This window comes from Oreochromis aureus, unplaced genomic scaffold, assembly GCF_013358895.1.
Source record: "Oreochromis aureus strain Israel breed Guangdong unplaced genomic scaffold, ZZ_aureus HiC_scaffold_90, whole genome shotgun sequence".
Lineage (NCBI taxonomy): Eukaryota > Metazoa > Chordata > Actinopteri > Cichliformes > Cichlidae > Oreochromis > Oreochromis aureus.
The window spans coordinates 208,392-227,453 of NW_024108988.1; the positions used below are offsets into that span (position 1 = coordinate 208,392).

General features: G+C 38.0%; 2 protein-coding genes across 2 annotated transcripts in view; both read left to right on the forward strand.

Annotated features, from left to right (window-relative positions):
* LOC120437328 overlaps positions 1-19,062 on the forward strand; it is a 126,714-nt gene that overhangs the window by 26,371 nt on the left and 81,281 nt on the right. The gene's annotated exons all lie outside the window — the stretch shown is intronic.
* On the forward strand, positions 6,571-18,049 carry LOC120437333 (high affinity immunoglobulin gamma Fc receptor I-like). The gene is made up of 9 exons (XM_039607887.1): positions 6,571-6,777; positions 7,153-7,185; positions 13,517-13,783; positions 14,266-14,544; positions 14,653-14,934; positions 15,136-15,354; positions 16,695-16,705; positions 16,814-16,864; positions 17,957-18,049. The coding sequence occupies exons 1-9, from the start codon at positions 6,741-6,743 to the stop codon at positions 18,047-18,049; spliced, it is 1,272 nt and encodes a 423-aa protein (XP_039463821.1). The 5' UTR covers positions 6,571-6,740.

Below are 19,062 nucleotides of genomic sequence, written 5' to 3' on the forward strand. Positions count from 1 at the left end.
GAAAAACCTTATCGTCGCCGCCCGCACGTTTTGTACCTTAGGCTCATCAGAGACAATCATATCCAGGTAAAATAATTTCCTTTAATCTACACGCATTTAGGAATTACTTAGCTAATTACACGGATAATTGAAATATCGCCGGCGTTGTGCCAAAAAAGTGTTCGCCTGCCAAAACTGATTTCCAATGTTTCCGTGTGTAATATGTGTAATATCTTTATGTATGTTGGTAAATAGACTTCGATGAACATGGTTTACTAAGGGGTTTTATATATACAATAATTACCTGTTGTTCAAGTATCTTTATAACTCTGGTTATAATGTAGGTACAATTGATATATTTGTTGCGCTGTCTGCTGTCCTCTTGGCCAGATTACTCCTAAAAATAAATTTCTAATGTCAATAAGATTTTTTTTTAACTGGATAAATAAAGGATATATAAAAGTCACTGCCAAAAACTGATTGCAGCTTCTACCTTGTTACAGGAATGTTGCTGGTGGCTCAGAGTGACTTGATATCACTAATGAGGGACACATTTGACATGTTTCACGTATTATAGACCAACAAGTTATTCATAGCAGGTTAAATACGAGCAATCAGTTTAGGGCAAAAACCGAAATCATTTTTGGCAGACGATCATTTTTTGCCACAACATCGGTCATTCTTACACATGTACTGTATCATATAAAATATATAAACTAAATATCTTTGAAACGTATAGAATCTAATCTTTTGTTTGTTTGTTTTTTTACATAGCACTTTATCAAACTGTTGTCTGCTACAGAGTTACAAGTATTATACTAATAATATAGCATCCACCATCTCCTGCTTGCATATTTCTGTAAACATCTTAGTGGTGTGGCAGCCATGAGTGAGCCAGCCCTGCAAACCCTGTGGATGGACGATGCAGTGGACAGTGGGAGGAAGCATCCTAAAGCTCTCTTTGCAGACCACCCTGTGTGATTCTCCACTCGCCGACCAGAAAAGACAAACCGCAGGTCTCAGTTGCAGCAGCTCATCCACGTCTGATCTTGCTCGGGCAGATTCAGCAACACTGCCAGAGACTTCCTGTAGTCTATTACAGTTGTTAAAGAAACGGTCCAGGAACAGGTCACTCAGGTTAATCCTGTGTGAACAACTGAAAATATTGTTTTCCATCTTTACATACTGTGTATTTGAAATATTCTTGTTTAATTGTTATTGTTATTTACTTTATTGCTATCAAATAAATATCCAAGTAATATTGTTCAAAGTTAGCATTACGTTCATACGTGTTACAAATGCCTGTAAATCAAATTGAGTTCAGTGACAATTACTGTTTGTTTGAATCAATTTATTAATAACATAAAACCTTTAAACTAATGCAACACATATAACAATGTAACAAATTTATTCAAATAAATAAATTTCTCAATACATAACTCATTTGGGAACTAATCTTTCAAGAAGTGAAAACAGTCTGTCCGTCCTCTCCCTGCTCTCCTCTCCTCAGCCTCTTTTGCTGCCTCATGTCCTCTCTGATGAGGTCTAGCAGCTCATCATCCCTGTCTCGCTTCCTCTTTCTCCTGTCGTAGGTGGCTGAGCCACTTCGTCATCGCTGTCGCTTTGGTGACCCACTGCTGCGCTTGGCCCTGGGTGTCCTCAGGGAGAGAGGAAATTAGGACAGGAGGCTTAATGGAAGGCATCTGTCCTATCACCTCATCCATGAGGGCAAACCAGGCCCAAGTAGCAGCAGTGGGCTTCCCACTGACCCCTCTTCTGAGCCTGGATACTTGCAATCCTAAAGGCAGAGGAAATCAAAAAATGACAGCAGGCAAATAAAAACACCACAACAACTCTTAGTAATTGCACATTTATTAACTTGTGTTCTTAAGAATTATCTTCTTGATAACACACATACATACTTTGTATTCTTTAAAGTTATCTCATGTCTTCTGGCCTGCAAGGGGTGACTTTCCCCTGCAGGCCCATCTTCTCCAGAATTGTTCTGATCACACACAACAAATAAGAGAAGAAAGGACACCATGGCAACTATGTTAATCCCTAAGCCCAAAGGTTTTCACAGCAGAACACCAGAGGAACACCGTCTGGACATCACAGGTTCTGTACCAATTCTGTACAGCAGCGGTCCGTGAGTCGTTTGGTACCGGGCCACGAGAGTTAAGGCTCCGGTGTGAAATTTATGGTTTTCAGGGTTTTATCGTTAACTCGGTTTCCTGAGTCTTTCCCTTGTTGTAGTTGTGTGTCTTATTTTGAAAGAAATATTTACACGTTACCATAGCGACTAGAGAGCATTAAGCGGCAGAGAGGAGGATGTTACTGTCAATATTGGTGCATTTTCAGGAGGACGCTTCTAATAAAGTTACACAGTTACACAGTACATTCACGTTTATTATTATATTTACAAAATACCACAGTTTTTGTCTTGGTCGGATCATTTTATGTGGTTGTATTTATCCGCGATACCTTAAAGGCCGCTCCGTGTCTGACATAAACCGGTCTGTGGCGCAAAAAGGTTGGGGACCGCTGCTGTAGAGCATGAGGGTTAATAGGACCGCACTCATATGAATACGATGTGTACATTGATTTATTCTTGTACATCCACGCCAGAAGCGGCCCAATTCTTCACCCCAGTGAAGAGGTGATCGCTTTCTCCTCGCTTTTAATAAATTAAGCCGTTGGTCTTTGTTCCCCACAACATATCACCAATTCGAAAAAATCAAAATTAGCTGTATGTAAGCGGCAATACATGAAAAATCGCAGGACCCCCGATACAAGCTGGTTTACGGTTATTTTAAAGAAAAGAAACATGTCTATGCAGATGCCCAAAGCTTAACAAAACGACCGCTATAACAATTTAACTTTTGTACAACCAGATTTTCATATACTTAAATTTGAAAGTGTTTTCCTCTCCTGCTTCGACCACCATCGTTATCAGAAACAAATCTCCTCTATGACCCGCAATGAATCCTGGGATATAGTAGGACATGAAGGATACATCGGACCATCCTTAGAATTCAGGGCAAAGTAGGACGCATTTGTCGCCACATTTTGAGTACTCTTTGAATTCGGACAGCCTTCGTCGCGTCGCTGTGACGTCATTGCCTCCAAATATGGCATTTTAAGCATCCTTCCCCTGAATTCGGACACAGCCAAACAGTATTTGGAGTCTGCTGTTACCATTCCAGCTGTGTAGGTGGCAGTAATACAACTTTATACTGGTTCTCAGCCACTAATGAAAAAGAAGAAGTGAACATTTACAGCTCTTCACAGCTTACTGTTATTAGTGTATTTTTATGTCATTTGATCAGCAATAATTCAGTTCATTAAAGTGTTTGAAATTAGCTGAATGACTGAATCACAGTTGAAAGGTTTTCTTTGTTGACCCTGACTGTGTGATTATTGTGCTGCTGTTACAGCCCCATTTCTGTTTTACTTCTCAGCACTGCCATCATGTGTCTGAATACACTGTGCACAGTCAAATGTAATAACCTCAGTGAAAGATCTGATAACATTTAATGTCGTTGATCACCAGGGCAGGCTGTTTTTGACCTGTTTGCATTTTTGAATAAAACTCTTGAAATTCTTTGCAAATAGAAAAAGTCATTTATTTGTGATGTAAAACTTTTAAAGCACTGAAAGGAAAATCTAATAAATTCAGATCTGCAAAGAAATGCATTCATTATGTTTTATTCAAGAGGCAATATCAGAGAGTATTACAAAATTAATCTTCTTCTTCTTATTGTATATTATGTATCTTATCTATCTTTTCCTCTGTCTCTCCTGCTGCTTTGAGCATGTACATGACAAAAGAATTTCCCTTGGGATAAATAAAGTTATTCTTATTCTTAAACTGCAAACGATAACGTCTTTACTCTTCTGACTGGCCCACATGTGTGTGAAAGACTTTTAGTGGTCACCATCTATTCTCCCACAGGCTTATTTTTATCCACCATCAGGCCTCATGGTTTCTGGTTGAGCCACCATGAACAGAGGAAATGCAGCCTGTGGTTTCAGCCTGAAGTCTTCAGTGTAGCAGATGTCGTGTTTCATGTTATCAGCTCACAGTAGAGAGTTAAGATAAGACTTTATTGATCCCACGGCAGAGAAATTTGTGCGTTACCAAAGCTCAGGTACAGACAGCAGAAGAATACAAAGGATAGAATATAAGAATATAAAGATTATAAAGAATATAAAGTCAAGAAATACAAAATAACTAAGATGATAAGAGTATGTGGGCATCAAGAGAAGCTGTGAAAAGTTGTTCTCATGCTGAAAAGCAGAAAAGAGTCTCTGCATGAACATGCTGTAAATATTCATTTATTTATATAAAAGAGTCTCTCGCTAAAGAAAGAAATTATTTAATAAATTCAACATCATCGTTCTTCACTGACAAAAAATCTGTAAATGAAACCATTATTTGCACCAAAGTTAATTTATTCAAAGCTAATAACTGAAAACAAAATTACATTTCTTCATATTTTTGCTCAGTGTTTAAGAAAGGTTTTATGTTCCACACACTGTGGAAAATACTGTGTTAATATTTGTGTGTGGTATAACTGTTAGTGATGACATAGCTGCAGGCTTTTCTCTACCATCTCTGCACTTAGAAAAAACAGTGACTTCATTTTTTCCATCTGTCTGCAGAACTAAACTGAGGAAGAACAATTAAAGCTAGATATGAGCTGCCTTCAGATCACATGCTTTAGCCCTGATAGCTGACAGCACAGGCAGATGATGAGGAGACTGTGAGACGTTAAACAGGCAGAATACAGAGCTCAGAGTTTTAAAAGATCAGCGTTCTGGTTTGTTGTTCTCAACGCTTCTTAAAACATGAGAAAATATTTACTGACCAATTTTTTCATTGAAGCCCTTCATTTCACTATAAATAACACCTTGGTGTGTAAATTGTGCTTTGATTGCTAATTTACTGTTTATAGTTATTAATGTGAAAAAGAAATGAAAAAGGATGACGAGTCGGTCCTTTTATGTGCAGGTAAATGAGGATGGAGAACAAGTGTGTCACCCTGAGCTGCCTGTACCAGCTGTGTGTGTGTGTGTGTGTGTGTGTGTGTGTGTGTGTGTGTGTGTGTGTGTGTGTGTGTGTGTGTTTTCCAAACTTAAAGCTCCTTTTTGTAACAATTATACACACACATCACCTGCACATTTGAGTTTACAGAGACTATTTCATGTGTCTGCAGTGATTGTTGTATTAATCCTGTTAGCTCTGCTGTGTTTGTGTGGAGTTGTCCACTACAGAGATACGGCCTTAGTTTGTCAGGAATGTTTGTTCTGTTGAACTATGTGGGAAACAAGGGTGTAATTATTATCACTGAGTAACTGAATATGCTTGGTGACAGCGTTATATTTAATTAAATTGTGCACAAATAACTTTAGATATGGCTGCATGGATATTGTTTATGTTGCGTATGATTCTTATTGGACTGTGAAATGTGAGACTCTCAGACTGTGATGCATTTGCAGTGTGTTTAGAACAAATCAATGTGAATAAATAAAGGTGAGGAAGATCAGAAAGAGAGGAAATCACACTACCTGTCGTCCATTTCATCATTTACCTGTTTTTTCAGGACCAGATATAATCTGCTGACAGACCTTTAACTAGCCGCGTGTTTCATAGGTCCAAATCTTTGTAAATAGCAGACGTAGACACACACACACACACACACACACACACACACACACACACACACACACACACACACACACACACACACACACACACACACACATGCACTATGTTGCATTGAGTTTTCTAAACACATGTTGTTATTACAGTGTTTCATCTTTATTTGCAATCTCTTTGTTTTTTGTATTGTTGTTAAATATTGAGTGAGATTATCAAGCTGTCTTCAGATGAGTGTTAGTGTTTTTCTTTGATATGCCATCAAATCATAAACTTTACTTTGAATTCAAATGTTCTCATTTTACTTTAGTTTGTGAGTCACACACGTCTTTAGAAGAACTACACAGTGAGTCACTTCCTGTGTTTGGGGTCACAACCAAACTTAAAAGTAGAATTTCAGCACATCATGAGAACATTCACAGATCTGTGCTGAGCTTAAAGAAACACTGTGACTGTAGAACTGCCTGATGGTATTTGAGCTCAGAGTGTGGAGGATGAATTTCAACAATGTTCCTCCAATAAACAATATAAGGATTACAACAGATTCATAACGATGGAGAAGATCTGTGGTCAAATAAGAATAAAAAAGGATGTCTGGAGGTACAGAACAACTTTTACAACCACACATCAGAACGGTGCTCTTAAGATGAGGCGAATCTATGACACCATGAATATATCAAAATGCTGGCTGAGAAGATGACTCTCAGTCTGCAGAAGAAGAAAACTCCAGCAGGATCAAGATCCACAGGACACGACAGCAAATCCAAAACTATGACCTGCAACGTGTGTCACTAAGCAGCAGAGCACCTTTGTATATCACAGAGAAAGGTAGGAACACAAAACAGGAAGAAGCTTAAATGTTTGCAGTGGACAGGAAATGTGAACACGTCACACAACTGCTGTGGTCAAAGCTACAGGAGCTGTTTGAGGTTGGTGTAAAAGGAAGGAAGCACAGAGAGGTGATAGAAGGAGGAGCTGAATATAAACTCTGGTCTTATCTACATTAAGTGCAGCTTCTCTTTGTTCTGCATTTATTATCAATGCAAAGTCGAACACTTTGAGATTAGATGCAGATCAGCGTGCAGGGCTGGACGTGAGGATGGGGCACTCTTTGCTCTGTTTGCTGGGGTTATTCTGTGAGTACAATACACACCTTTACTGTTTGAATGGCAGTGATGAAGGAAAATGTTTCTCACTGGTGACAATTACAGTGTATCACTGCTTTAACCTGTTTACCTGACAGCTTCAACACAGCAGACTAGTGACTGTTTAAACTGTTGCATACATTATATTTACTGTTCACACTTTTTATACATTGTTTGAGTTTTAATGTTTTTTTAAAGATTCCGTCATGTTTCCAGCCTGTTTGACAGCAAATAGAAACACATAAATTCGGTGATAAGCAATAACTGTGCAATCTGAAGATTTACCTTTAAAAAGCCTCAGTTTATATATTTATTGTGATTTTGTCAGTTGTATAATGTCTGATGATGTTTCATTCATTATTTTAGTGCTCAGTACAGTCATCCATGGAAACACTGAAGGTGAGAAATGTTTTTTCTTCCATTTATATCATGTGTGTTGATCTTAACTAGTATTTAGCTTCTCCTGTGTTGCTCTAAATGACGTCCTCTGTGTTATATTTTGTATCATAAACCAAACATTTCATTGAGATTATTGGTTAAAATGTTAATATAACCATGTTAAGTGTGTGAGCACTCAAACACACACCCACGATACAAACTGTATATTTACTGAAGAGCTGTGGCTTCATACATGTGGATTTTCTTTTCATGTTTATCTGATCTGAAAATATCAACAGTGTGTGTAGTGCAGATTATCTCACTGAGTTATGTTGTTGGCATGTATGCTGGATTATATAGTGGGATTTTTTTGGATTACCTCTTGGAGTTATAAAACACTGATGACAAATTAAAGGAAAATCTAATATCAAACATGGTAACCAAATGCTGCTCTGAGCTCATCATAGAGTTTGTTACCTTCATCCCTCATTTGGTGTTTTGATTGGAAGCTGTCACGGTCTGGCGGGGGCAGACTGTAAGAATTGAAAAAAGGACCCAAAATGCAGACTCCAAGGAACCGGAAACAGAACTTGAATGTTAACAAAAAGCGAGCCGTTTAATAAGGCTAGTAAAAAAGGTACAAAGAAAGGGTAAGGCAAACTGAAGTAAACTAACATCAACCTAAAATGGGAGAACTAAATAAACAACATGTAAAACCTAAACATGAAACTTGGAAACATGACATGGAAAACGTGGCGTGAACAACAGACGACCTGATAATGACACATTGAAAACAGAGGACTTAAATACACAGGAGGTGATTAGGGGAAGTGGGAACACATAGAGGAACAGCCGACTGACATGAGCCTAATGACAGGACAAGGGAAGTGAAACTAAATACAATGAACAAAGAACACACGACTCCTTCAAAATAAAACAGGAAACATGAGACAGACATGATAATACAAACTTGATAACATAAGACACGCACCATGAAACACAAAGGGTGAGGGAAACTTAAATACAGGGGAAGAAAACACAAGGAGTCTAATAACCAAATGAACTTCGCTAATCTAATGAACTTAAACATAAACAACATCCAAATAAACTAAAACTTAAAACGCTGGGTCAACAGACCCAGGAACATGACAGGAAGCTGTCTAACACGTCACCCCAAAGTCTGTGTAGATGTTCAGTGTGTTGAATTGTGTGGCTGCAACTCCAACTCCAAAAGATGATTCACATTATTTAAAATTTGCATCAAACATTCAGAGCATCAACTTTATACTTTTGATCTTTTTCTAAATGACAGAACTTGGAGTGAAGGCCACTCTGACAGCAGACAGATTAACCATACCAGCAGGGGGCAGTGTGACACTGACCTGTGATGTAAAACACTCTGCTGACTTTGAATATGACTGGTTCAGAGAACCCAGTTTTGACTCTAATCAGAAGACCGCAGTAGCTGGTGAATCAAAGAGAGAACTTGTGACCTCTGAAGCCGGCATCTACGCCTGCAGAGGACGTATAAAAGGGACAAATTCAGTCACAGTAGAAAGTGACTCAGTCATCATTCAGGAAACTGGTGAGTTTAACATTTTAATCTGGATTAAAACAGCTTGATTTCTTCAAAGTTTGAGAAAACTCACTCTAAAAAACTGGTAATGTAAAAAGTGAATGATGTGACCTCATCTTTTCTCTACAACGAATAATTATTTTTAAATATGTGAAATCTCTTAATGCAGCGTTTGTGACCTTTAAATTGTCTCAGAAAATTTTGTTCTACGTTTTGTATTTAATTAGTGGATAAATCATTGAACCTAATACAGCTGATTAAAGTTATTGATCTGAACTGTGCAGAAAAGAAAACATCAAACTTCTTCATCCTGTAATGTGATGAAAGATGAGGAATTACACACACACACACACACACACACACACACACACACACACACACTGTAGCATCTAGTGTTCTGCTTTATTTGTGATTTGTGTTTCAGCTTCATCTGTAATCTGTTTGTTTGTTTTAAATATTGAGTGAGATTATAAACCTGTCTTCAGACGAGTGTTAGTGTTTTTCTTTGATATGCCATCAAAAACATTTTCACTGTAGAACTGTGTGATAATATTTCAGCTAAAGGTGTGGAGGAAGAATTTCAACAAAGTTACTCTGAATACAACAGATTCATAACGATGGAGAAGATCTGTGGTGAAATAAAATTAAAGGAGGATGTTTGGAGGAACAGAACAACTTAAACTACCACAAGTCAGAATGATGCTCTTAGGATGAGGTGAATCTGTGGCACCATGAATAGTCCTGAATATGTTAAAACACCAGCGAGAGGGAAGTAAAACTCAACATAAGACACAAGAAACAAATGACTACCTAAATAAAATGTTACATTAAAATTACCACAATAAAACAGGAAGTGTAGATTAATAACTAAACAGGGAAACAGACACAGTAATAAAGTTAACAAATGGGAACCGACACAGGAGGATGAGACAGGAAACACTGATGGAACAAATGAAACTCTGAGACTAAATTATAAGAAGAACTAAAGGCTCTAAAAATGCTCAAAAATAAATAGAGATCTTTTTTTTAAAACTGCAAACATGAACAAACAAAGAATTCAACCTCAAAAAACTCAGAAACACAAAGTCAGAACCAGGATCACGACACACTCCAGACTTATATCCTCTTTAGATTCATCAAATATTCTCACAATTGATGTTTTTATGGTAAAACTTGAAATTAGAAGCTCTCTAATATGTAACTCCACTAACTTTTAGTTGTGTTGTGATATTTTTTCACTTTAATTTACATCAAATGTTTTTTTTTGTTTTGTTTTTGTTTTTGTATTTCTTTATTACAGGACATGGAGTGAATATCACTGTAACAGCAGACAGCACAACCATACCAGCAGGGGGCAGTGTGACACTGACCTGTGATGTGAAACACTCTGCTGACTTAAAATATGAGTGGGTCAGAGAAACCTCATCTGCAGTGAAGTCCACAGAAGCTGATGGATCAGATAAAGTGATCAGGATCTCTAAAGGAGGAAAATACCAATGCAGAGGATGGACAACAGACATAACTTTACTCATAGCACAAAGTGATCCAGTCATCATTCAGGAAACTGGTGAGTTTAAACATTTAATCTGAAAGTAATTTATGGACCTGTCAAGAATCTAATAAGGGCTAATAAAACTGTTGTAGTTTTGTCAAAATTTCAAAAGCTGTCGAATTTCTCATAATAATAATAATAATAATAATAATAACAATAACATCTAGTAGCTAATCAGTTAGAAATTTAATGTATGGTTCAGTGATTCATAAACACGTTTTAATGTAAATAATAAAAAAAAAATCCTGTGATAAACTGATGGCATGAGCTGTAGCTGACCAATGAGAAACAGCTGGATTAATCACCTAATAATGACATTGTTCAGGCAGAGGGATACAATAAATATATATGAGATTCTATAAGAAAGAAAAATATCTGAGAAAATATGTTAAAAACAAACATTACTGTGGTTAATCAGCCAACACTGATCAGCCAGACACACATTACAAGCTGAGGCAGGACCAAAGAAACGGGTGATGCATTAATGCAGCGTCCAAACACCTCCCATCCCCTGGAGGAGCAGCTGGCCCAACAATCAGGAGGTTTCTGGGGATCTGCTTTTAATTATAGAGCCAACAAGCAAACAGGATATTAGCTATTACAATATTTATTCCTCATGACGAGGCACAAACACTATTTATGGGGGTACCGGCAATCTACGGTTGTGGGTTAGTACCAGTTTTCTTAAAGTTATTCAGATTTGTTGCTCACTTTGCAAAAAGAGGGATTAGGGTAGCATGACCACACCTGAAGACGTCAGATGTTATGACCCACACTGTCAGTCAACCTGAGCCGACAGAGCAGGAGGGGTCCAGCAAACTGTATCAGCAGAAAAGGACAAAACTCACAGAAGGACCACAAAGAGGCCCCGGGGCCCATGATGATCACGTAATTATTAACGGGCCCAACCAGGGATTAGTAAAGCGCTCTAAATACAGCCAGGTGTGTAAAGACTTTCATATCCTGAAGGCAGACATTTTTATCTGTGACGGCCGAATAATGATAATAATAATAATAATAATAATAATAATAATAATAATAATAATAATAATAATAATAATAATAATAATAATAATAATAATAATAATAATAATAATAATAATAATGACTGACACGTGTGTGGTTTGCTATTTTCAGGTATGTACTACAGATGTGAGCAGCACGTGTGTTTTCTGTATATTTTGCAGTTACTGGGTGATCAGACCTCTGTACTGGTGTTAGTGACTCAGTCCTGGTAGAAAACTGGTCACAGGTTTCACTGACTGCACTCAGACACTCAGACATGGCAAAGCTCCTGATAAGCTAAGACATGGTCACAACCTGTGAAGCAATGAATTCTTTAAACATTTCATTGATACAATAATGGTGCAAATAATGTGTGAAATTCACATGTATAAATCACCAATCTTAGCCAAGGTAATGAAAGTTTTACTTTAACTTTCTTTCTGAAAATAATTCATATTTATTTACCGCATCCCTCCACCTGAACAATGTCATCATAAGGTGATAAACACAGCTATGTTTCAGGGGAGGGGCACCAGGTCAGGGCTTGGCCTTTCCTGTCAGTAGATTTAGAGTCAGTCAGGTGAAAACATCCAGTTTCCCACTCCGACATCTCCGTTCTGGGTATCAGGCTCCCAGCCTTCACCACTGCATGATTGTGATTTGGTATAAAATTATGTTACTTTTATTATCCCCCATAAATGACCTGACAGGTGGGGCCATAAATGACTTTTTCATATAAATGATCATCACCTTGAGCTCCATTCTGAAAATAAATATGGAAATAATAGTGAATGTTTTCATTAATGCAGTGTTTGCTCACCTTTCCTTGTTACTGGAAACCACTTCATCCTCTTTTATATATTTGAATCAGTGGATAAATGCTTGAAATGAGTTCAGCTGTTTTAAAGTTATTGATCTGAACAGAAAGGTGAACATAAAACATTCATTTCAGATTTCTGCATCTGTTTTTGTTCTGTTAGGATTTCAAGCTGCAAACTTCTGACTCTTGTTAATCGAACTTTTTATAGAAAATATTTTTCTTTTCCATTTTCAATCAGCCAGCAGGAGGAGATTCAGCTACAGGGATGATCAAAATGTTCATTCCCTTTGTGTCCTAACTGAGAAATTTTACTGTGGAAAGTTTCCAACAGGATCGATGTGACGCTGCAGCACAGCTGGTCTCAGATATTCACTGGTGAGACAATCACTCTCAGATGTGAGATTCAGGGAGGTGAAGGAAAGGTGTGGAAATATGAATGGACAGCACCCAACACAAACAGCCCTCCAACATCCAGTGAATACAGGATCAGCAGAGTTTCAGTGTCCCACAGTGGAGACTACAGATGTCGGGGTAGCAGTGACTATCTCTTAACAGGATGGAGTGATGCCTTCAGACTGACAGTTTCATGTAAGCTGCTCTACAATTCAAACTGAAGTTTTCTGTTTTCATTTCTACGTCTGTTTAAACTCAACATCAAGAAACAATTCAGACCCTCCAAGAAACTCACTGTGCAAACAGACAAACAGCTGAGTGCACTGTGACTCTGAAATAACTCATTTAAAGGGGAATGAAACGAGATGACAGTTTTAATGAATAAATAATAAATCAGGTGCATCTGTAGTGTAGTTTTCAAGTAAGACAGATCACCTGTGTCACAGAGCCACAGTGAGAGCAGAGAGGACAAACACAGCAGTGATACCAGCAGTTCTTCAGTCTGTCTTTCAGTGAGGATACAAATACCAAGACACAGTTTATGAAATTTGGTGGAGCCAAAGAAAGAAGCCGTTTAATTTTACTGTGGATGCAGTGTGACACTGAGCTGCTCTGTGGAGGGCTCTGCTGGCTGGAAGTTTGACTGGTTCAGACGTGATTCAGTCTCTTCTAAAGCTCAGCTCATGAGAGGAAATGAAGCAAACAGAGTTATTAGTGTCTCACAAGGAGGTCTGTACCACTGCAGAGGAGGGAGAGGAGATCCAGTTTACTACACAGAGGACAGCAGTGACGTCACAGTTAAAGAAACACGTGAGTTTAATTATTTTATTTCTGCCAAACTGAAAGATGCCATTTTGTGTTCTGTGCTAACAATTTCATTCAACAACTGTGAGTTTATTAACCCGTAGATGAGAGACACCTCCGGACAAACAGAAGAATTTATTCCATCTTATTTTTTTATCTTCATGTTTCTATTTGTCTCTAACTGGATATTTTCTGTGAACAGTTCCCAGTAAGCCCACTGTGACCCTGCAGCCATCCTGGACTCAGATATACAGCGGTGAGACAGTCACTGTCAGATGTGAGATTCAGGGAGGTGAAGGAGCTCAGTGGACGTATGAATGGAGAGCAGCCAAGTTAAACACACCTCCAACATCCAATGAATACAGAATCATCAGAGCTACTGAGTCTGACAGTGGAGGATACAGCTGCCGGGGCAGGAGGGACTATTTCTTCTCAGAGTGGAGTGATATCATCACACTGACTGTATCATGTAAGATCTTCATCCAGAGTATCTAAATAAGGAAAAAGCACTTCTTCTTTCTTACAGCTTTATAACTGTCTTTCATGTTGGTCAGTAAAATGTTTAGTTTTTATTCCAACAACAAAAACCTGAACAGCAGCTTTTTATTCACAGTGAAGAGAACAAAACATATGAGAGTAACTTCTCTGCTGTGCAGCTCTAATACATGAAAGATGAAATGCAGAACAAATGCTGAATCTGTCTCAGCTGCTCCACCACATCCACTAAGAAACATTAAATCCACTGATTGTTCCTCATGTGTGTTTTTAACTTAGAAATGCAGCAAATTAAATATGAAAGATTAGTGTTGTGTTTGTGTGATAGTTGTACAGTTTGTTGTAGCTTCACCATTAAAGTTATGTGATATTTATTATTTCCATATTTCCACCAAGTTATTTCAACTGGTTTGATTCAGTCATTGACTTTTGTTCTTTTTCTAAACTGAACTGCAGATAAACCAAAGGCCAAACTGAGAGCTGATAACACAGCTGTTCCAGTAGGGGGCAGTGTGACCCTGACCTGCTCTGTGAACCCATCATCATCATCTGGATGGAAATACTACTGGTACAGAGATGAGAAATCCTCTGAAGCCCTGACCACACAAGATGCAGTTTTCCACTCAAATGGACAAATCAGTGTCTCACAGGAAGGACTCTACAGGTGCAGAGGAGGAAGAGGAAACCCAGTTTACTACACAGAGGACAGCCAGTCAGTCAGGATTGGGAAAACTGGTCAGTTTAACATAAAGTCAGATAAATTCTTGATTAAGGAGGAAGATGAAGAACAAAAGGCATTAACATTTTGACATTTATGTGTTTTTATTGTACTTTCTTGAACAGTAACAGCCTCAAACAGGCCTGTTGTGACTCTGTATCCAAACTGGTCTGAGATATACAGAGGAGAGACGATCACTGTCAGATGTGAGATCCATGGAGGAGACACTGAGTGGGATTATGAGTGGGAAACAAACAGCAGGATAAAAGCTCCAAATCAAAATGAATACAGGATTAGATCTGCTTCATCATCCAACAGTGGAAACTATCGCTGTAAGGGCAGAATGAAAAGTTCACAGCATAAAACAACAGAGTGGAGTGATTCAGTCACACTGACAGTTTCTGACAGTAAGTAGAGTCATAGTTCATTTAACCTGGAAATAGAAACAGTTTGTAAAATGTGTTTTTATTATTACATGTTGAGATATTTGACATGTTTAGATAGTCTCACTCTTAAAGTTCATCATAAATATTTGTGAGTCAACATTTTAGTGACATTGAATTCAGAGTTAAGAGACGAAACATTGAGAGAAAATCTTTGTTGAACAGATAAACCCCGTCCTGTCCTCACTGTGTCTCCATCATGGCTGAGTCCTGGAGCCTCAGTAACTCTGAACTGTGAGGTTGAACATCCGTCTGCAGGATGGAGCTTCTACTGGTATAAAGCTGTTCCTGATCTATCAGAGAAATCCTCCAGTTATGAGCTGCTACCTGATGGCAGTGGGACTGCACAGGACTCCCTACATCATTCATGGACAGACACACACAGCAGGATATGTGTGCAGAGCTGGAAGAGGAGACCCAGAGTATCACACTGATCACAGTCAACCAAAGTTTGTCTGGTCTGCAGGTCAGTTTGAGGAATTTTAATCTTCATGTTGATGATTTGAAAGTCTGTAAATCTGGCTGCATAACTAGCAGGACTCCTGTGAACCACACAAAAGTCAAACGTATATTTCCACTGTGATATTTTGAATCCTAACATCTGTGAGCTTTGTCTCTTCACTGCATGTTGTTTCCAGATGTTCATTCAGCAGCGTCTCTCACAGTGAGTCCTGACAGAGTGCAACACTTCACCTCTGACTCTGTCTCACTGACCTGTGAGGGAAACTTCACTGAGTGGAGAGTGAGGAAGTTCTCTGAGGACGGCCGACTGTACTCTGACTGTAGGAGAATGACTGGATCCACATGTAACATCAACACATCAAAGTCAGATACTGCAGTGTACTGGTGTGAGTCTGGATCAGGAGAGTTCAGCAGTGCAGTCAACATCACTGTACAGAGTATGTTATTATACATTTACTTCTTGGATCTGAATGATTTAGACGTCACATGAACTTTTGTCCCAGTTTTTCTGTAGGTGAAGTAATTTCATGTGGGACAAATAAAACACATACGGTAGTTTTTAAACACAGAAGATCAGATATTCATGATGAAAAGCATTTGTAAAATCTGTTCTTATTATTGTTTGTCAGCTTTTTCTCAAAGTGTGCACCAGCTGATGTGACTGAAACAATTGTGTGTGATTGTGTCACAGATGATGGTAATGGTCCTATCCTGGTGAGTCCTGTTCATCCTGTGACTGAGGGAGCTTCTGTTAGTCTGAGCTGCAGTTTGAGAACACAAAAATACTTTCCAATGTGTTTTTCTATCACAATGACAAACTTATTCAAAATGATCCCCGAGGGAGCTGAAGATCTCTGCAGTGTCAAAGTCTGATGAAGGTTTCTACAAGTGTCAGTACTCAGGAAGAGAGTCAGCACAGAGCTGGATGTCAGTTAAAGGTGAGCAGGATCAAAACAGCTGATGGAGTTTATTGTAGATGAATTCTTCACGTACCCCGTGTGCTGCAAATGTGTACTTTTGTTTAAGGATTTATTTTTTTCATCAATAATGTTCAACAATGCTGTTTTATTATTTTGTATTTAAGTACTTGGTGAATATAGCTTAAAAATAAGCTGAACCAAATAATTTATTAAAAATGAAATGTTCTTATTTACAGTTACTGTGTCCACACCTGAGAGCTCTTCATTTTCTCTTCTGATGATCTTTAGATTAATTCTTGGATTCATGTTTATTTTCCTTCCATTCTTGTTGTTTGGCTTCAGATGTTCCAAAGGTGAGAACTTTTTTCCTTTTTTATATATTTTAAACACAAAGTTCACTAATACAGTGGAAACAAATTAGTATCACAGACATGAGGTGACTGATTTTCTCTGACCTGCAGGTGATCGTTGTGTCTATGAGACAGTCAGAAGATGTGAAAACACTGAAAATGGTAAAGTTTACACTTTCATTAATATAGAGCTTGTGGAAGCTGGATGATTATACAATAACTGTGTTTAACATTAAAGTCAGTAAGATTATTATTTCAGGTCCAGCAGAAGGTGATTACACCAATGTCACATCTGTGATTCAGCTCAAAGTCATTAACAAGACAAGGGAGTGCACAAAATGTGAGATTTGAAATGCAAAATATACATTGGTAATTATTCTCACTGATAATAAATGCATTTGTGGACAAAACAGAGGGAGTTTGTTTTGAAATGCTTTCATTTGATCACCTCAACAGGGCAACGTGGTGACCCAGAGGAGAGCTCTGACTACAGTGATGTCGATCCAAATTCAGCCTCAGCTCTAAAATCTTAACAGCAGCTCTTTAGCTGTTTTTCTCTTTTTCTCTTTAAAGTCTCTTAAAAGCTTGAAGTGACTTTGAGTGAAAAGGAGAAGATTTTGAATTCAAAGCAATGATCCTGATAGCCTGAGTTTATATTTGCTTCAGAAAGAATTTCTCAGTGGGTTTCACTGTTTTTCTCCCATTAGAAAATAATTTTAATGGACTTTAATGTTCTGTAGATCTGTTTTGTTTTTGTTTTTCTACTTTTTGACTATTTCTTTGATTTTTAATATATTATAAATGTCTTTCTGGGAAGCACTTTGTAACTTTGTTAATAAAAGTGTGATATAAATAAAGTGTGTTGTTGTTGTGTGTCAGACTGAGAGTACATGTTACAGCTGTTCAGTGTTGTGCATGAATCCACTGAAAGAGAGCATTCATTTAAAGACACTCATTGTCATTTAAAACAGCTACAACCCTCCAAAAAGAACTAAAGCTATCAACATAATGAGAAGTAATAACTGCTCTGAGGTTATGCTGAGCAGCCTTTTTACTAACTTACATGACTTGAATCACAGGTGGAGGTGATTCTGTGTGGAGTTTGCATGTGTGTGTGTTTCCTCCATGAACTCCAGCTTCCTCCCAGTGTCCACTGTCCCTCTGTGACCCTAAACTGGAGACATTGTTACAGAAATGGATGAATGTGTTTCATGTTTTTCTGTGACTTGTGCTGCTTTTGTGCTGCTTTTGCAGTCTTCATGTGGTCCTCTTACATTTCATGGCAGCACTGCCATCATGTCACTGTTCACACTGTTTGGTCACATCAGCAGCAACAAACTCAGCTGAAGAGTGTTTTGTCAGAGCAGTTGCACACCAGAGCAGATTAGTTTTCTGTAGGTGATGTTTGTGTCTTTTATGCTGCTTACAGTTTGATGTGTATCAAATTATTGTGGTGCTTTTAAAAATGCAACATTTTCTACAAAATAATATCACACCACACTTCTTTGTTCCTCTGAGTGACCTGTGATGCTTATATGTGTATAGAAATGTTGTTTTTATCTTTCTGCAATATGATATTTATTAATCAGCTGAAAATGACTCGTGATTTCTGGCTGAGCTCCCAGAAAAGAGGAAACTCAGCCTGTGGTTAAAGAGAAAAATGTTTTGTTCAGTAAATGACTTGTTTTAGCAAAGAGGCAACAAGAAATGCAGACAATAACAGCACAGTGATGTTCTCTTGACAACTACATGCTGACATTGTCAAATATAAATATAGAATATTTCCTTAGTTGAAGGGTTAAAAAGTGTCAGGTGGGCCCCTGTAGCACTGCACTTGTCCTCTGTGTGGACTGCACATTTTATATGAGCTACCTGTACTGGGAAAAATACCACACTGTGAGAACTGATGGAAACTCTCCTTTAGAAAAAAAATCTGCATATCGTAGTCATGAGAAGCTGTGAAGAGTGTGTTTCTCACACTGATAACCAGCTGTTTTTATGATTATTTATGATATGTTCATTTAGTTATTCTGTTTTCACTTCATTGCAGACCGACATGTTGCTAACAGAACAAAGTACAGAACAAAGAAGTAATCTGTTCTCCACATCAGAGAGACATCAGTGTTCAAGGTCGGTCCTGTGAAAGACCCTTTATTTACCAAGTAGCCACCTGGACTTATTTGGTCATTTTGGCTGTAAGAATCTCAGAATCAAACTATAAGTGAAGGCTTTTGTCCTTTTTTCAGAATAACCTCAGCGTTCAATATCTGGCAGCCATTTCACATTATTGTATTGTTATGAGTGGAACCACAGTTTAAAGTGGGAAAGAAAGATTTATAGTTAAGTTGAAACTGATATTC

Excerpts from the sequence above, each read along its gene's own strand:
- LOC120437333 (XM_039607887.1), top strand. The coding sequence starts at position 6,741 with ATGGGGCACTCTTTGCTCTGTTTGCTGGGGTTATTCT. Across the intron at positions 7,186-13,516 it reads CATCCATGGAAACACTGAAG|TTCCCAGTAAGCCCACTGTG; the intron begins GTGAGAAATGTT and ends TTCTGTGAACAG. Across the intron at positions 13,784-14,265 it reads CATCACACTGACTGTATCAT|ATAAACCAAAGGCCAAACTG; the intron begins GTAAGATCTTCA and ends ACTGAACTGCAG.